Source organism: Phodopus roborovskii, unplaced genomic scaffold, assembly GCF_943737965.1.
Source record: "Phodopus roborovskii unplaced genomic scaffold, PHOROB, whole genome shotgun sequence".
Taxonomy (NCBI): domain Eukaryota; kingdom Metazoa; phylum Chordata; class Mammalia; order Rodentia; family Cricetidae; genus Phodopus; species Phodopus roborovskii.
In genome coordinates, this window is record NW_026125540.1 from 4,226,194 (window position 1) to 4,245,115 (window position 18,922).

At 38.6% G+C, this 18,922-nt stretch overlaps 1 protein-coding gene across 2 annotated transcripts in view; it reads right to left on the reverse strand.

Annotated features, from left to right (window-relative positions):
* Positions 1-6,022: 6,022 nt before the first annotated feature.
* Slc7a11 (solute carrier family 7 member 11) overlaps positions 6,023-18,922 on the reverse strand; it is a 77,383-nt gene continuing 64,483 nt past the window's right edge. Inside the window, exons 8-12 of one of the 2 annotated variants that reach the window (XM_051176906.1) lie at positions 17,216-17,319; positions 16,384-16,480; positions 14,327-14,476; positions 12,663-12,840; positions 6,023-6,329 (exon numbers count right to left, since the gene is read on the reverse strand). In XM_051176906.1, the coding sequence (XP_051032863.1) occupies positions 6,265-6,329; positions 12,663-12,840; positions 14,327-14,476; positions 16,384-16,480; positions 17,216-17,319 (594 nt within the window). In that variant the 3' untranslated portion in view covers positions 6,023-6,264. The remainder of the gene's footprint in view (positions 6,330-12,662; positions 12,841-14,326; positions 14,477-16,383; positions 16,481-17,215; positions 17,320-18,922) is intronic. The other variant, XM_051176907.1, reaches the window with a different exon arrangement.

Genomic DNA, 18,922 nt, shown 5'->3' on the forward strand with positions numbered 1-18,922 from the left:
GATGTTTGCATAAGAATAGAAGAGGTGTTAGATACATTTATTTACAGTGTCTAATACCTTAAAATGAACAAACCAACACACATAGAATTTCTCTATTCCTTGATGGAAGAAGAAGTTAGTATGTCAAATGTTTAGATAAAAATTATAACCCCATATTTTAGCAAAGTAAGTCCAGCCAATTCTGAATTAAAAATAAAACTTTCCCTTTCCAATGCATGACTACCATATAAGTCTCACTACAATAAGAACTATGCACTATGAAATTCAGAATTTGAGTTTTATCTGAGAGAGAAGACAAATGAAGTTCTCCAAGCATCCAGCACAAGAGGCCAATTGTAATACATTCTCTGAAATATGTTTAGTATAAAACCACAGGCAACCAGCATAGCATTAGAGAGATAAACTACATTTTTTCATCCTGTTTGATAGAGGTAGAAAACATATCTGATGCTTATGCTTGAAAAATTCCCACATGCTGACAAACACTACTGACTCTCATTACTATTGTACTGAAACCCATTGACAGAAACAGGAATTAGGGGCCAATGTCTCCATTCAAAATATAAAAGCTTCTGAAACAGAGTATACACTGCTATTGCAACTGATTCTAGGAACTTCCTAAGAATGAAACTCTCTGAACATGGATAATATCAAGAAGAACTTAATTAAAAACTTAGTTGCAGATTTTACAGCAGCAGCAATGAAATTCTCAGAGAAAAGGGTTGGCTAGCAAGTTTCTCCAAGAAAATGGTTGGGTTATTCAGAATCATAAGAGAATCCTGGTGGTTTGTCAAATAATCACTACCATATATCTACATAGATGTAGAAAAACATAGGCTTAATTATACAGGATTTTATTTTTGCTTTCAAAGTAATAAAAAATGCTGTTGACTAGTATCTGAAATAATCAGAATGCAAAGTAAAGGAAGTAATTTCTCCTGCTATAAGCATTCATCCATGGCATATAATGTGTTTGGTTTTTTGTTTTTATTACTCCCAAATACTTTTCTACTTTAAGATAATATTTGATTATATTATTTAGTATGTAGAATAATGGCAAAATTTTAGGAAAAGATTAATTTGTAAATTCTTTGAAACAAGATCCTTCAATCCTATGAGCTGGAACTCATAACGTCTTGTCTCCTAGGAAGATATGACTGTAGTTCTGAGTCTACTACTAAGGGTCACTAGTAAAAACATGTGAGGCCTTCAAAATGTGCCTTTTAGTCAGACCAAGAACACCCACATAGAGCTGTAACATACAAGAATCTAACTCATTTTCCCACAAGAAGCTTTGCAAATTACTATCATGGGAAGTGCTTAAAATACAGTTATTGCTGCAAAGAGGTAACTATGCCTTACTCTTCTCCTTCTACCCATGGCCTTCAACTTTGCTTTTAGTGGCTTCATCAAGAGGTAACAAGGATGTAGCAAGCAGGTCTTCCAAATAATAATCGATTCAGTTTAAAAATCAGTCGTGTGTATGCTAAAATGAGCCGTGTGTTTACTGTTGAGTGGCAGCAGCTATCCAAGTGGCACTCAGACACTTAATGCATCACTATTTCTTTGGAAGTATTATCTATAAAACTGTGTGGGCAGTTACTGATACTATAAAAGTTCCTTTGATCAAAATAGGCTGAAATACACACATAGCAGGCAGCTGTTTGGAGGCTGAATCCATCCTCTGTATTTCTAGCCAAGTGGAAAGAAGGAAGAACAGGGGGTGATCCCAAGAAATTAAATAAAAGTGAAAGATTTTTTTCACTAAGAAAATCTTGAGAAGTAAAATCTTTCTATAGTTATCATCTTCAAGGCATAGTTTCAAAATTGAAACACAGAACTGTTACTTTATGTAAATTAAACAGAAACAGTTTTAAGAAAAGAAAAAAAGTAACAGTATTGCCATGAGTTGGGGGAGGGGTAAAGAAGGGCAGTGCCTCATAAAACAAAGAGATGTCAAACTTTCTATGTGGTTTGCACCAATATGTGACATGAAAACAGAGCATTTATTTCTAAATAGAAATAATTTTAAAATTTGATAAAATAAAGGATTGTTTATAAAAATGGGCTGTTCAGTCATCTATTTTAAAGTATAGTACTAATAATCAGTGGCCTACCTAGAGGTCACACATTTTCAACTATTAAATATATTGAGATAGATTTTTGAAATACTATTTATGGGAAAATTTAGCTGAACTCCATATGTAGACAGTACTTTTATCCATATATAATGTAAACAGAAGTTATGAAAATGACTCATTATCTTCTCTAATTTATATCCTCTATGAGCTTCTTGCCATTACATAATGCCATGACTTAATTCCTGGCTTGATTGATTAGGGACATAAAACACCATCCTGCTCTCTATCATGAAGCACATGATATTCAAATAAAACAAGAGTGTTTTGACTCATTTTAATTGGAATATCAAATATATTTCTTTCCAAAATAAGAAAAAGAGCTTCAAATAAAACTTCATTCATTGCTTTTTGGTTACTCACAACAAAACACAATTGAAACCATACCACATAGACCCTATGAGAAAGCCACTAATAGAATTTTTATGTGTACATTTCAATTAATGTAGCATTTAAATATTTTAAAATGTGTTTACAAATATTCTATGACTATTTTTAATGAAAAAATAGGCACGATTTTTATTTTATTCATTAAAAATGTGGATACCACAGTGTATGTGCGATTTCCTGGTCTTTAAAATTTACATATATTTAAATATATGAATATTTTGTCTGCATCTATGTCTGAGCACTGTGTGCATCCCTTGTGCACACGGATGTCAGAAGAGGGTATTTGAGCCTCAGGAACTGTAGTGACGCAAGGTTGTGAGATACCTTGTGGGTGATGGGAATTGAACTCAGGTCTTCTGCAGGAGCAGTAAGTGTTCCCAGAAGCTGAGCCATCTCTCTGGCCCCAATCCTGGATCTTCATTTTTAAAAACACAATCTTTCTAAAGTAGCACTGGGACCTTGGAAGGAGCTTGGGTGCATTAGAGAGACCAAAGCTCCCACTTAATTAGCTTTTCAGGATACTCATTTACATTCAACAGACAAGCTTTGATGTTTCTGACTTTGTTGTAGGACAGTGAAATGTGGTTACTGCTAATCACAGGCTCCCTGTACTTCCTGTTAACCTGACCCTGAGTTGTCTTTTCACACCTCAGTTACAAGGCATCCACAAAAGTGAGAGATGCTCACTTTCTCGGCATCTCATTCACCTGTAAATTGAGAGAAAACAGTGAGTTTGCCAAAGGCTGATCCTAGCTTATGAGGACTTCTGCTACATAATTGTCTTCATGAAAACCATCTGTTGCTGTTCCAATGGCAGTTGAGGAAACAATTTAAGCAGACACATAAGGCAATCTGGAAAAACAAAAAATGTTTCTAAATGCATACTCTAGTGTTACAGAGATGTCAGAGCACTGGGATCCTAACCTTGTCAGCTGGCCAGACCCTGTGCCCACAGAGATAGGGGTGGGAGGCGGGGGAGAAGAGTTGGCAGGGAGGGCAAACACACACAGACTGTGGTTGTGCGCCTGTGATCTTACAAATGGAACTGGACCCAGCCATGTTTGCTAGGACAAATGGTCAAACTCCTGAAGAAAGACAAATGCTGGTCCCCATGCCAGCTAAGCAAACCCACCATTTATAAGAGCCACTTGAAATCAAAGTGAGAATTGAATGCTTTAAAAGAGACAAAACAGCACGGTTAGAATGTCAATCAGTGGAAATATAATTGTGTGAGGAGAATAAAATTGTACCTAAATTTTGGAAATTGTGATGCTTTTAAAATTGCATGTTCAAGGCTTTGTATACTAAACAAAGAATATTTGAAAATAGAATACTGTATATCTTAAACTGTTTAGGCTGCTTCTCTAGCTTTACATTATAGTAATCAAATAATAATTTTATATAAACATTCAAATATTATACCAGAACAAACATTAAAACATGTAATCACATGTGTATATACACATAATTCAAAATATGAGAAAAATTTTACAATGTATGAAAACACACATTACAAGTGTGCAGGAGGATTTCTAAGTAAAAAGTCAGTTTTGCAAGTTCTCACTAAAACAATTATGAACATGAATTCCATGATTAAAGAAATGCTGTGTTCTCTTAGAATATAACTTCAAAATAAGACAAAATGCAACTCCATACACAGTTATTAAAGAAATATTGATTTTTTTTATGCTCGGCTAAAATGTATTGCAACAGCATTATAAATTTAATACTACAAAAAGAATCTTTGAAAAGAAAGGAGGAATGATAAAGTGTACCCTGACTAGCTTGCACAATAAAAGACAAGTAGATAACACAATGAGACCAACTAGCCAGAGAGCACATTAGCCTCAGGAAGAACCAAGACTAGCAGGACCCTCTCCATGGCTTTACTCCATCTCATAGGTAAGAAGAGGACTCTGCCATGATAAATCTTATAGGTCTGGTGTAAAATTAACATATAAAAATATGTACCTCCAGCAACATCTGCTAGAGATAGATGTCAACAAAGTAACACTATTTTAGTTCTAGAAACTAGACATAGGTTTTGGAAAGCCCATGTTAGTAAAAACAGAAGGAATGTTACAAGTTCACTTAGGGAAATAAACACTTGGTTTGGCCTTTTGGAAAAAAAAAAAGTCAATTTTGAATATATAGTAAATGTTACTGATGCTTTAAAATGCTGAATTGGTAAATTGTTCTGGATTAAAACCATTTGTACTTTGGGCAATTAGCTATGAACTCAATGGTTTTATTAATTAGGATAATTTGAAGTGGTCAGAATGTAAATAATGGAACTTAATGGTAGCCGTGCTGAGCATTTAATCTTTGGGTGTTAGAAATAAGGGTTTAAAAACCCCATCATTACATTGATCTCGGTTGAAAATTGCCCCGTGTTCTCTAACCCTGACCATGCATCATCCACCTGAACCCACACACACAGAAGACTCCCCTTGCAACAGGTTTGTTCACAGTTACCTCTTTTGCAAGTGAATTATAACTAAAGTGAAGAAATGATCGAAAAAGCCTAGATTTAGAAGTAGAAATGTTTTAAGAGATCAGTTGAATGTCTTACTAAGCAGTGACATTTCTTCCATAGTTTTTATGTAAATCTGTGCTTTTCCTAATTGATCCAGATAGTTTTATCCAGAGACATATTTTAACAGAACCGTATAGGGAATGCACACACTGTCAAAAGTCATCACCATGTAAAAATAGCCACAAAGGACAAGTGATTAGAATTACTAACACTGCATATGAATGTGATTATAGAGATAAAGCCCCATATTTAGAGTTTCATGGACAATTTCTCCCAGGTTGATATTGTATTGTAGTGATTAAAATTTCCAGAGAGGTGGTTCATCTATGGATGTAATACCAAAAAGTACACATTTTCTAGAACTAAAGAACCGGGATGGAAACAAAGTGACATTCTAAACACCAAACTTCCTAATAATAAGTGAAATCATATTTAACCTAACAAATTCTCCATGATTGTTATTCCTAGGATTGCCTCATAAATAATAGCCTCAAGAAATGCTTCTTTAATGCATTCAAGAAAGTTAAGGTTGGTGTTTGTAGCTCAATGGTAGAGTGCTTGCCTGACTTTTTCAAAGCCCTGAGTTCAATCCCAATGTACACACACACACACACACACACACGCTACTCCCCATCTTTTGTTCTGATGCTCTGAGTATAAACCATTGAAAGATAAGTGACAGCCATGTTGGTCACTAAAGGAAAAAACAATCCAAGGTCTATCTATGTAATATAGAGTTATTTCTGGCCCTTTGCCACAATAATGACTTATGACTTCTTCTTTCTTTTTTTTTTTTTTTTTTTTTTTTTCAGGAAAATAGAAAACACTTTTCACAGTAAAGATGTCCCAATAGGTAAAGCTATGTTTACAGAAAACACTTTGGTCTTCTATTTGAAGATTCTCAGTCATAAGACATGTTGCAGAGAATCACACCCCAGTTTCCAGTGATGCCCTTTGTCTTTTTCTTTTACCTCAACGGGTAAACACCAGACTTGCCTCACTGTATGATCTGCATATTAGCTTTCTGTAAATACATTGAATTATCAGTAAACTGCTCAGAAATTAGTTTGAATACACTAGAAGAAATTAATAGAAATGACCGGTTCTTTTAGTCCATCACCAAAGTTGTGATTTCTTGAAATAAAGATCCATTTTGTATCTCAGTCCTGGGCAGATGGCCAAGATTTTGATGCATGGTGTTCATAATTCTTTAGAGTCTTCTGGCACAACTTCTAGTATTATCTGTAATGTTCTGGTTATTCTGTCTACAAAGAAATAAGGAGAGATTAAAATGCATGAAAATCAGAGCAGCATAAAAATAGCAAAATGTGAATTATTTGGAGATGAATACTGAGAGTGCCCACCACCTTCTTTGTAGTGCACATTCAAGAATTATTTACTTCATTACAATCTTATCATGCTCAATTAATTTACTTGTCACTTAAACAACTTCCCATGATGCTTCCTCAGTAAGAATATATTAATATTTTGCATTCAAATAAGAACATTTATTTATGAACAAAGAGGCTGAAAATATTTTGAGGCAATGGGACCAAGATACAAGTAAATGTTTACAAATATGCTTCATGTTCAGCTCAAAATGGGTTTGTTCTTTTTTCACAAGGAGATGACAACCAATTTCTCAGGACAGTTGGGAGAAGAATATTATTTCCAGTATCTAATTTGTAGTATTGTTGACTAAATTACCATGTTTATCAAGCCTTGTCTGTCTCATAAATAGAATGAGAAACTTGGACTAATCTGGGTTATTAAAGTCTGGTCATTAGAACATTTACATTAATCGTTGTCCACAATTCCAAATTTGTTTCAATTTTAATCCTTAGCCTCCAATTTAGAAGCTGATGGTTTAACCCAGAAAGAGGTCACTGTAACAGACACTAAAATATAAGAACCCCTGAGTTGTATTAGTTCTATAGACACTTTTTACCCATGGCCCTAGAGCACTGAGCTCTGTGGTGATAGTTTCAGGGACATTCTTATTTGCTCATTGTCACCAACCCCCATAGAACAACTTTAGACGTCTCCTAATCTTAGAAACCCCAGGTTCTGTCCTTTTAAAGGTTCAGAAGCAAATCATTTCCCTTTTCTGATGACTCATTCTAACAGGCCTTGCAAATATTGTAAAAAGCTATTTTCATTTTTCACTCTCTGATCTTGTGGTTTCAGTGCTAAATGTCCCCCAGAGGCTCATGTATTTGAACAGTTGGTCCCCATCTGCTGGTACTATTTAGGAAGGCTATGGAAGATTTAAGGGGTGCAGCTTCACTGAAGAATGTGAGGGCTGGCACAGAGACTCTACAACCCAGCCTTACTTTCTATGGGTTGTTACATGGTTTCTGCCCCCTCACTGCAGATAGTGTGACTAGCCACTCAGAAACCCCCACAGACATGCCTTTTCTGCCACAATGGGCTATAGTCACTCAAACTGTGAGCCAGAGCAACCCCACCTCCCTTAAGTTGCCTCTTCTCAGATATGTTGTAACAGCATAAAGAAAAGTAACAAATACAGTCATATTCCCTCAGGAAGTTTTCTGGGCACATTATTTATTTATTTTGTTTATCCTGTGTTTGTTGTAAAGGGTTTATGTATAGTATTTTCAAATTAATTAAACCTTATATGAGCCTTAAACAAACTATATTTTTTTAACAGTCCACTCTGCCATGAGAGCAACAATCAAACCCCATATTTGCAGATAAGGACATGAGAAAATTATTCTATGAAACTAGACTTATGGGGAAATTATCTATCAACATTATGGAGAAGCTGATTTTTCTAGGCAGACAAGAAGCCAAGCTGTCTGTCCTATAACAGTGGGTCTAGCACGGTTGCTCAGTGGAGGCAAGGAAGCTTCTAGAAACACTGCAGAGCATTTGGCTTTGGAGTGCCATATATTCTATTCACACTCACAGAAAGATTAGTGGCCACATGATAATAAATCAATATCACTGCCTCTCTAAACAAAGGCGAGCCAATGACCTACAGCTGGAGTTTTCCATAAATACAGCCTATAGTACTTAAAGCAATGCCGTGCTTTCAGTTTTATTTTTCATGTCCCCTTGCTACTCCTGAAATAAACTGGAACAACAACTGACTTGGCAAAATCTCACTCACCTCATCACACCTGGTATCCACAGGGGAGCAGCAGTCAAGATTGAGTGAGCTAGGGAAGCAGTTCAAAGCCAACCTGCCACAGCACTTATATTAAAAATAACAATATGTTTCCTTAAAGAAGGGTTTTCAAATACTTTCACATGCATGACATTTATCAGGTGGAATATCTTCTGAGCTCCTAATAAATATAGGCAAACTTAATGAATGAAAAAGGTGCACTCTAACCTTTGGGGAACATCTGCAGATGCATTAACCAGCTTTCAATGGCCTGTCCCAGATGAAGCTATCTTGATATACTTTGGGAAACACATATTTTTAGGCTCTGGAGTTGTAAGCCTGCTGTCTACAGAGATAGATTGTAGGCATTCTGCTCATGTCAGCCAGAGTTGTTTTTTCATTTGCTTGTTTTTACAATTAAAGGTTTTATTTAAATATATCTGGCTCACTATCTCTACCTGAGCAAGAGGGGCTGGCTGCTAGTCAGTCTACTAGACCTCAGCTGTGGTCAGGTTGGATGGATAACTAGATGCTACCAAGTTCAGTGACTACCACTAACCCTGGCCTGAGTTTCCAGGGCCGTACTAGTACCTCTGTGTAACTGTACATGTCAGGTGGAATTTTTTCCCTTCTTCTCCCCTGGGAAGTTTGCCTGTCTGCAGATAAATAAACCATATAAACAATCAAGCAAAAGAATTAACTGCCCTCTTCCAGACCGGGGGATCGTTCTGCGTGTCTGACCACCCCCTTAAGAGAGTGCTTCCTTCTAGCTATTGAGATGCTATAACCAGAAAAGTGGTTCAACACTGGCATCCTGTGGCCAGAGGTATTCATCAAATCTCTAGAAATCTCACATCCTTGGGCTAAGAGGTTAGGAATACTCCCTAGCTAATTTGTGCCAACTAGCCTTGCACCAGTTTCCAAATGATGTCTGGTTATACATTCTGGAAACAGTCCTGGCCAGGTACATTTTGTTAGACTGTCACATTTTCCCGGGGATAATCCATTCACATGTATTAAGATTAAAAAAACAAAAGCATAACATAAAAACTAGACAAAGCAAAGCGACATGATGTTAGACTACTGAACAAACTGCTTCAAGCAGGGCTCTCCTGTCTCCAAGCTCACACGGGGTTTTCTCTCTAACAGGAATTATGTCTTTAGAGGAAGGGTCCAGTAGTGCTGCGAGATGCTCTTTCTTTGTCTCTGTGTGGTTTGTTTTGGCCAACGGCTACAAAAATATTTGTTACTACTGTAGAAATAAGTATTATGAATTTTCTTTATTTTACTACAAGAACACGCTTAAGAGGAAAATCAAACAGAATTATAGAAGACTGTTGTTTTTCCCTAGTCCCTTTCAAGCCGTCTATAAAGACAAAGTCTCGTGGTCATGATTACAGTTTAAAGCAGAACAGCTGTGTCCCTGGCAAGAAGTCAGAGCATCCCCAAGAACCGAACCACCACTGTGGGTCTCCTCCACCACAGTTCATTCCACAAATGGCTGGCACTAAAGTCAGTGGCCTTGGAGATGTTCAAAACAACATTAGAGGCAGAAAAAATAGCAAAGCCTCCAAAATTACATGAGCAGAATGGCAACAAAGAAAGATTATGTATGAAATTGCTGGATCTAAATGACTGAGTGGCTGCTAGCATGCCAGTGGTAGGTCAGAGAGACTGGCTAGAACAGGGTGACTGAGCAGGGAAGGACAGAAAACCTTCCAGGTCAGACAAAATGGTGAACTTGCCCTTTCTGCACTCCATGCTCTCTCCCTCTCAAAGGTTGATGGCTCTTTCTTCTAGGAGTTGGATTTCCTTTTGTGATCAAGGCCTCTTTGTGTACTTCAATCTCAAGGATGACTCACAACTCAACCCTAAACTGTAGCAAGAAGCCAAGTGACACTAATCCTAAATACTTTAATAAAATTTCTCCTCCCTTCAGATCTAAAGTCCAGTGTCTTCAATAGAGGAAACCTAACTAAATATGTCCTATAGAAAAATAAATACAGCTTTGCAGGATACAGAGACTATGCAAGTACTCTGGGAATTAGTGTATTTCTGTTATACTTGAAATCCTAATTTAAATAGCAGCATTTCCTTCCAGAATAATGTTTCCAGCTGGAAAGTTAAATTGGAGTCGAAATAGTGGTAGAAAATCTGCAGTAGCTAAATGCCAATTCAGTTGGTAAGGAGTCATGACAGTGCTTTTGAAGTGGCTGGTTTCTGATCATGTTCTTGAAACATATTAGAGAATTGACAAATAAATCTTTTCATTGTTTTCTACCAACACTCACTTGTTGAAAATTTTCCCATAAACCTTTAGACTTCCAGTTTGGGTTTTCTATTTTTGGGAACATCATATATGAGTACATTATTTCTCCTCTAACCACCAACTCCTACCATGTCACAACTCTCTTTTACATTAATGACTTCTTTAATTGTTCTTTTTATATACATGTATGTTAACATTGAGTGTTGATGGTATGACTGAGCTGGCCACCTAGGATGGGGGCATGGCCTGGGAGAAGACCAATCCTCCTTCTCTCATCAGACACTGCTTCCCCTTTGCTCTTCATCTGAGGATGGGGCCTTATGAGATTTCCTCTATCACTTTGGCATATCACCCTGTGCTGCCATTCTGCAGTTCTTATTCAGTTGACCATATTGTTGACATTTCATAGCTGTAGAGCTTCAAGTTCATGTCCTCCCTTGGAGTTTTAAGATTAGCCATGGTAAAATTAAGACCAAATAGAAAACAATAAAAGGAATTTGTATTCTAATCTCACCAAACCCATAAGCAACAGCATAACTGGTTTTGAAAATATATTTTATATTACTTAACCCATGTCACTATCACAAAACACCAGACTTAAAAGAATTTAAATGAGGAAAAGTTTGTTTATGCTAATGTGCTCTTCCTGTGTCAAGGGTCACTGGGATTAATCCATTGATGGGTATTTAGCTGAATTTGTCATTTGTAACTGGGTTTATTTGGAAAAATTAGATGATCAAGGACTGCATTTAAAACAGTATTTTTTTAAACCCTAGTCTCTTGTTCTGTGCAGCTTTCTGCATCCCACCTACAGCTTTGCCTCATCTGGTGCTCCCTGACCACCAGATGAGGCAGAGCAGTGATGAAGCCAATCCCAGGACTGAAGTGTCCCAGAAAGGAAAAGGGCAATAAACCATGAAGATTTGTGGGCTGAAACTTTTGAAGCCATGAGTTCAAATAAGTTTTTCTTCCTCTAAGTTGTTCTTGATCTTATATTTTGTCATAGTGATGAAAACCTAACACAGCGGGTATTGATGTCCAGCAAATGTGAGTTCAAATCCTAGCTGTAAGGCTTAACATTCTATATTCCTATTTCTAAATTCTCCCTCTTGCTGGGCCCTGGCTTCCTCACCTGGTGGAAACAGAATCTTGGACATGGGTCCTTAGAGATTGATCTGAGATGATGAAGAGGGAAAAGGGATTATAAGCTCCCTGACCCCAAGGCTCTTCCAAAGCACCCTTCTTACCAAATGGTCTTGAGCATTTTCTACTCCACATTTTGACTGGCTAGCAGTTGGGCCAGCTTTTCACCTTTAGTACTTTTAACTTCCTCTTGTACCTGCTAATGATCTCAACACTATCACTGAAGAAATCACCCATGTCCTGCTCTCAATCTCCAGCCTCAACCTTCTCTCCTCCATCCTCAGGGCTCAGCATTGCTTCATCAAAGACAACTGGCTGAGTTTAAGCCCTTGCTCTTTACTGACATCCACATGACTTATAAGAGTGACATGAGTTCTCTGGTGACATAACTCAAAGTCTACATAATAGGGACAATGACTTCTACTACTTCACATGGTTGTGTGGACTGACAATGGTCACACATGTGTAAGCATGTAAAACTACACAAGAAATGCACGCTGTTATTCTCTTCATGGTTTCTGGTGTTACCAGAACCCTCTGCAGCTCCCTTTTCTTAACAAGGTAGTATTGTAGCCATGATTTTTAAGACACTTGCAGGAAACCACTTCACTCACCAAGAAATCTCACATCATTGATCAATTTCATTCTATGATAGTCACAAGACTTCATTCAACCCAGGAAAATAATCATGTGTCACTAAAGTTTAGGCCATTTATGGTACTGAAAAAAGAAAGGAAGGAAGGAAGGAAGGAAGGAAGGAAAGAAGGAAGAAAAGAAGAAAGAGAAACTCTACCTAAAGAAGCTATTCTCTAAAATGCCCATGACTACAACTACCCAAATTAAATACCCAACAGGATTCAATAGGGGCTGCACTCTGAATGACCTGCCTGTCTTTCTCCTTAGAGCCACAATTAAAATGCAGTTATTTACTTTAGTAACAATTGTACCACATGTAGCTTTAAACTTTAATAAGAGTTTGCACATTGGATGTGTGCACCTTTATGGGTTTTCTATAACACAGTCTCTTGCAGGGTCCAAGATGCTTAAAAGTCTTACCTGATAATTGCCTGAACCACTTGGGTTTCTTGTCCCATATAATGAAGAGATAATATGCAGGGACTCCAGTCAGTGTGATAAGGAAGCCGATCCCGGTGCTAAATGGGTCCGAGTAAAGGGAGAGGACAACCATGAAGAGGCAGGTGAAGGAAAATAATGCTGGGATGAAAAGAGGCACCTGGAACACAGCCAAAAGAAACAGCTTCACACAAGTTCAAGAGACCAGGGATGAAGGACAGTAGTTATATGACCATCTGGGAGGCCCCAACCTATTTAAACAGCAAAACCTCTCCTCCCTCTCTTCCTCCCTCCATCCCTCCCATACCCCCTGACTACCCTCCCACCAATCCCCCCCCCCCACTCCACAGGGAGGGTGATGCCTTCTCTAGGAGGGATCATCAAAATCTGTCAAGTCATTTGAAGTAGGGACTAGGCCCTCCCTCCTGCCTCTAGGCTAAGGGAGTATCCCTTCATGGGGAATATGCTCCCAAAGTCCTTTCATGCACGAGGTGATTTCTTAACTTTAACTTGTTTTAGAATGTTTGAACCAAGTCTCAGGCTAGGAAAATGTGTTTCCTAGTGGATGGTCTCTTCAAATTCTTACATCAGCGTTGTGTCCTCATAATTTGTATTTTTTATCTTAAAAGAATAGTTATTTGATAGTTATGATTAGAACCCATTTGCACATGCAGTCAAGAGCAGCAGTGGCCTTGCTACATGTTAACACCTCTCCATGAATATTGATTTCCTGTTGAGAGTCACACTATGACCTGCCCTGCTGGGAATAAAACAGGCCAACTCCTAGTCAACAGCTAATAAAGATGCTGCAAGCATGTGGCAATGAATACAATTAGAAACAAATCCAGATAACATGACTGGCAGCATTATCAGTGCTCTGTCTTAAAAGCAAGCGAACAGGGAGATGGCATTGACCTATGAACAGCTGAGGCTGCGGAGATGACAAGCCTGCTCTCCAGCCCTCCCAAAGGAAAATGCTGGTTATAATATATGGTTGTCCTACTTGGCAGCAAGCTCTTCCTTTGTTATTTCATATTTCTTTAGTGCAGTGGTTTTCGACCTTCCTATTGCTGAGACCATTTTATATACTTCCTCATGTTGTAGGGACCCCAACCATAAGGTTTTTTTCATTGCTACTTCATAACTGTAATTTTGCAACTGTTATGAATGATAATGTAATTGTCAGTATTTTCCAATGGTCTTAGGAGAACCATGTGAAAGGCCTCCAGGTTCCCCAGGTTGAGAACCATTGCTTTAGAGGATATAGGGGAAACTACTACAATGTTAACAAGTTAAAACACTTACTAATCTGTAAAGCCCAGCTGTGGCAACAATTGGGCATGAACACAGATAGGAGTATTCCACCCTCTAAACACACCAAGTCATGCATGAAAACCCAATGAAAAAATTCTTAACACTGTCTGTTCTGAACAGACAAAATCTGTGATGCAGAATTCACTATTTCATACTTAAAAATACATATATTTTCCCTAAGTGAAGCATATTAGGAAGTGCTTCCTGTAAGAGTTAAATATTTTATACACCACAGGACCCCCCCCAACCTGCCCATCATCAATTTATGACAAAAAGAGGTCTAGGTATTAGGAGAGAGATTTATGTAAACCCATCAAGATGGTTGAGGTTACCTTGAAAGGACGATGCATATCTGGGCGTTTGTATCGAAGATAAATCAACCCAGCAACTGCCAGCCCCATAAAAAGCCACCTGGCAAAACTGAGGAAATTCAGAAGACTGTAGAGGTCTCCGGAGAAGAGCATTATCATCGTCAAAGGATGCTGGTGGTGGAGGAGAGGAGACAAAGTAAGTGCACAGAACTAAAAAGGAGCAGGCAATACCAAGCAATAACATTCTAAGTGTCCTTCCAATGGTTATTTATAACAAGAAGCCACCATCCCGATGGAAGCCTAGATTCCACAAACTTCTTTTCCATGTTGTGTTCTTATGCTGCAACTAAGATTCAGTTGGTGGGTGCTGTCCTCACACCTGTCTCGGTGGGAACTTAATGTGAATCTGCTGTTTTGTTACCCTGTCAGTTCCTTTTTTTTTTTTTTTTTTTTTTTTTTTTCACTGACAAGGAGAAAAAGTATTTTCTGTTGATTTGTTTTGTTTTGTGTGTATGCCTGTGTGTGTGTGTGTGTGTGTGTGTGCACGCCAATGTGCATTCATCTATATGCATCTGTATATAAATGCTGGTATGTTTATAAATGCATGTGGAGGCCAGAGGACAAACTAGGCTGTTGTTCTCAGCCTGTTATTCCTTGGGTAACTTCTACCCAGTGAGATGGGGTCTCTCATTGGCCTAGCACTGCTCTGGCCATTGAGTTCCAAGGATCTCTCTGTCTCTGCCTCCCCAGAACTGGGATTATGAACACAAGCCACCATGTTAGCATTTTTAAAAATGTCATTCTGGGGGGACTAAACTCAGGGTTCTCGTGCTTTCAAGGCTAGCACAGATTCACCCTACCATAGACAATGTATTTCCAAAGAATAAAAAGAGAAAAACAGACATTCAGTCATACAAAATCAATGTAGAATCAATTATCAGTAAATGCCAATCATAAATATTAAATGCAGACTCCACTAGAAAACTCAAGGGATGATCTGAGGTGATTTCTGAGATGCTCCTGGGATCTACACATGAGAAACAACCACGTGAAGGTGAATCTTTTGGCTCCTTAATGCAAAACATCGACATTTTCCTTCCCCTGGTCAACTCTCCCCTTGTGCTAACTGCATGTGACCTTCAAGACCAGGAAAGAACGAAGCCTAGAGAGTAGCAGCGCAAACCTCTGCAGTGAAACAGCCAAGGAGTGCTTGACTGATAGCAGAGGCTTCAATGAAAGCCCTCTTCATGGAATAATACATCCTGTTCCCACAAGTGATGTTAGCTTCTAGATTTCTCCCAGAGTGTGTGCGCACTTTAAAAAGAAATTTCAGGGAAACATTCTGAAACAAATTAAATGTACAGAGTAGAAAAAAAAAATGTTCAGTGCTTCCTAGGGCACTCTCAACAGCACATTCCAGTTGAGAAAAAAAAACAAGAGTTACTAAAATAAAAATGACTATAGCATTGCCAATGGGTATTTGAGGGCTCTTATACCTTTTACAGTCTTTTGTATCCCACATTTCACAAATATCGTTCCCAGCACAGTGAATTCCACAGCTTCAATTTACATGTGGGCTTTTCCTTTCTTCTCAGTAAGGTTGGCTCTCACAGGTCTCAGTTACAATCAGAGAACCATTTCATAGTGTTTTATCTACGGTTTGAATTCTGCTGTGTGTGTTTCGTTATGACAGAGCCAGGAGGAGACAACAGGTAATGCTTGCACAGTGTGCTTTCAGCTGAGCTCTGGTCAGTAGTTGAGACTGCATCTTTGAGCTTTTTCCTTTCCTTTCCTTTGAGGTTGTCTGTCAAGGAAAGAAGCCACAGTCTTCACTTCCCACTATACCGTGCAATTTTCTTCCAAGGTGAAAGAGAAGTGAGGCAAGGCATGGCATACACAGGGCATTCCTTCCACATCAGAAACACAGAGTCAAAGGAAGCCAGGGCAAAATCTCTGGCCTCCCAAGCATGGTACGCCAAGCACCAACTGAGTGCTGGGTTAGGATGCCTGGTCCCATTCCCTCTCTTGCGAAAGGCTTTGTGAGGCTCTGTCTACATATACTTGTTAATGTGCATTACCAAAACAATAACAGCTGGCAGAGGAGTGTGCTTGTGGACATGAATCATGGAGAGGATTTCCGGAAGATGCCCTTCACGGGAGGCAACATAGAATAACCTGGAAGGAGAAAAACAAGGGAGGTGTTGATTATATAGAATGAATCATTCAAAAAGGAAATATGCTGAAACCCCCAAAGCAACATGCATGATCTTTCTCACACTCAACGTGTTGGCACTCTTAGCTGGTCACTTGCAGACAAAGAGCAGACTTCATCCTAAGTCTCATTTCAAGACATATGTTACCTTTGAGAAAGAGCAATAGCAACATCTCACTGAATGGAGATTTCCTACACACGAAGAGCTGGTGGTAAAGTGAATTCTAAATTGCTAGTGTCAATCCAAATCTAGCACACATGCATTGCACACACATGTACACACATGTGGCATTCATGTCTATCTGAGTTAGATTGTAACATAAAAAAACAAAAGAGATTTCATACCATCAAACAAAGCAAAAGGGTTACAGATGGTAGGGTGGCTATTTCTGCTTTCCACTTTACTCTTTTTCGTGGTACCTTCAGGAAAACAAAAGACTTTATCGCCAGAAATAAAAGCTGTTATTAGACTCTGTAGACAGACTCTAAAAAATGCCCAGAGTGAGCAATGTGTAGACACGCAGCGCCCTCTACTGGACAAAAGCAAATATGCTTCACTTGAATCTGCTACAAACTTGCATATTCCTTTAAAAACAACAGGTTCGGAGGCACTATTGCTTTTCTCTTTAAAAGTTATCCTTATCACATCCAATCTCTAAAACAGAAATGTGTTTCTGAAAATACATGAACTCCCTCACCTGGAGACAGCGAACACGCCACCGTTCATGGAGCCGAAGCAGGAGAGGGCAACAAAGATCGGGACTGCTAATGAGAAATTTCCCAGCAGCCGCTCGGAGAAGGTCTGGGGAAAGAAAGAACGAAGCAAATTAATGCTTTCCCAGAAAGTGGAATAAAATGAAACAATTTAGGCCAAACTTGCTCTTTGACTTTCTATTAGCCTGGTGCTACGTGAATGTTTTATAATCCTGCTTTTTGGTTAGGGTCAAACTGACTCCACAGACAATCATCAGAAGCAGGTACCATGGCATTGCTTGTCTCAGACCTGTGGGCAAAGGTCTAAACAGACGCCTTCTCTCTCCCTTCAAAGCAATGATCCATTTACTGAATCTTTATCAACTATGATGTATAACGTCTCTGGCTCTGATCAGAGGAAGAGGCTCAATTCGGAAATTCTACTATTAGAGACAGAGATGGTTCTGCACAATACCTGCCCTTTAGCCCAGAAAGCCACCTATTTATGATGGGCTATAGATATCCCTTCATAAGAGCTACAGGTATTTGTTTCACATGCCAACCCTGGTGCTAGACGATAAAACAAGACAACAGACAAACTAATCATTTATGTCATGCGCATGAGTCTGTCTGCACAGTTCTTGCCCCCACTCCAGTCCAGTCATACCAGCTGAACCTGTTTATAGAGCTGGCCCTCCCCCACCCTAGGAAGCTGTCCAGGGTTTCCTGTAAAAAACTAGAACACAATTCTAATCCTGACAAGTGACAGGAAATATAAAAGGTAGAAAAAGTTCTGAGATTTTTTTCTCGGCTGTCACATGTGCAGCCAGCCCTGTACATTTCTATGAAGGATACACTTTTTTTTTTTTTTTTTTTTTTTTTTAGTGTATGATTTTTTTTTTTTTCATTGCCCTTGATGCAGCTGGGGCTATGCAATTAACAGACCCCATTATGCTCTCCAAAAATTAGTGCTGCCCTTTGCCTAAAAAGGTGAGACAACTGACCAGATATACACGTCACTGGCCGATAGCACGCCTGGCAGTGGACAAAGCCCTTTCCATACAGTGAACTTGTACATTGGTTCACACAAAATGAGATAATTATCTCCTATGGGTGGTGCTGATAGGAAGTAATCTTATTGTAAAAAGGAACTGACTGACACTCATGAATGGGAATGTCACTGGACGCTTTTAATTTTTTCACCCTTCCTGCTTTTGAGTTAATGAGTGAATTCTTTCTTAAAAGCTAAAATATTTGAGCAAAAGAAAAGCCTGTGTTTCAGAAAAGCAGCTTCACAACATGGTCTTTGGAAACAAGTATGATCCTGTTGTCAAATAAATTCAGGGGGATGCTTTGGAATTACATGTATATATTTCTTAGGGAGTTACAATGCACACTGGCATCTTCAAGTATTACAGCAACATCTCTTTAACATTTAATTGCCTAGTTGTTCCCAAATTTATGAGTACCCCAACACCACTATTCCAAGGTTATGCTAGAAATAGATAGCCATGGTCCTCCTGGAATTTCTAGAATGATAATTTAGACAGAGGATTCAAGTCAATATTTTAAAAGTTTATAATGAGAAATGAGCAGAGTGGGTTGCACTTTGCAAATCAAAGCCTCATTTATTTACATTCAGTAACTGTCCACCTATCCTTAGAGACATGCTGAGGAAATAACTCCTCCTTCTAAGGAAACCCTGATGGAGT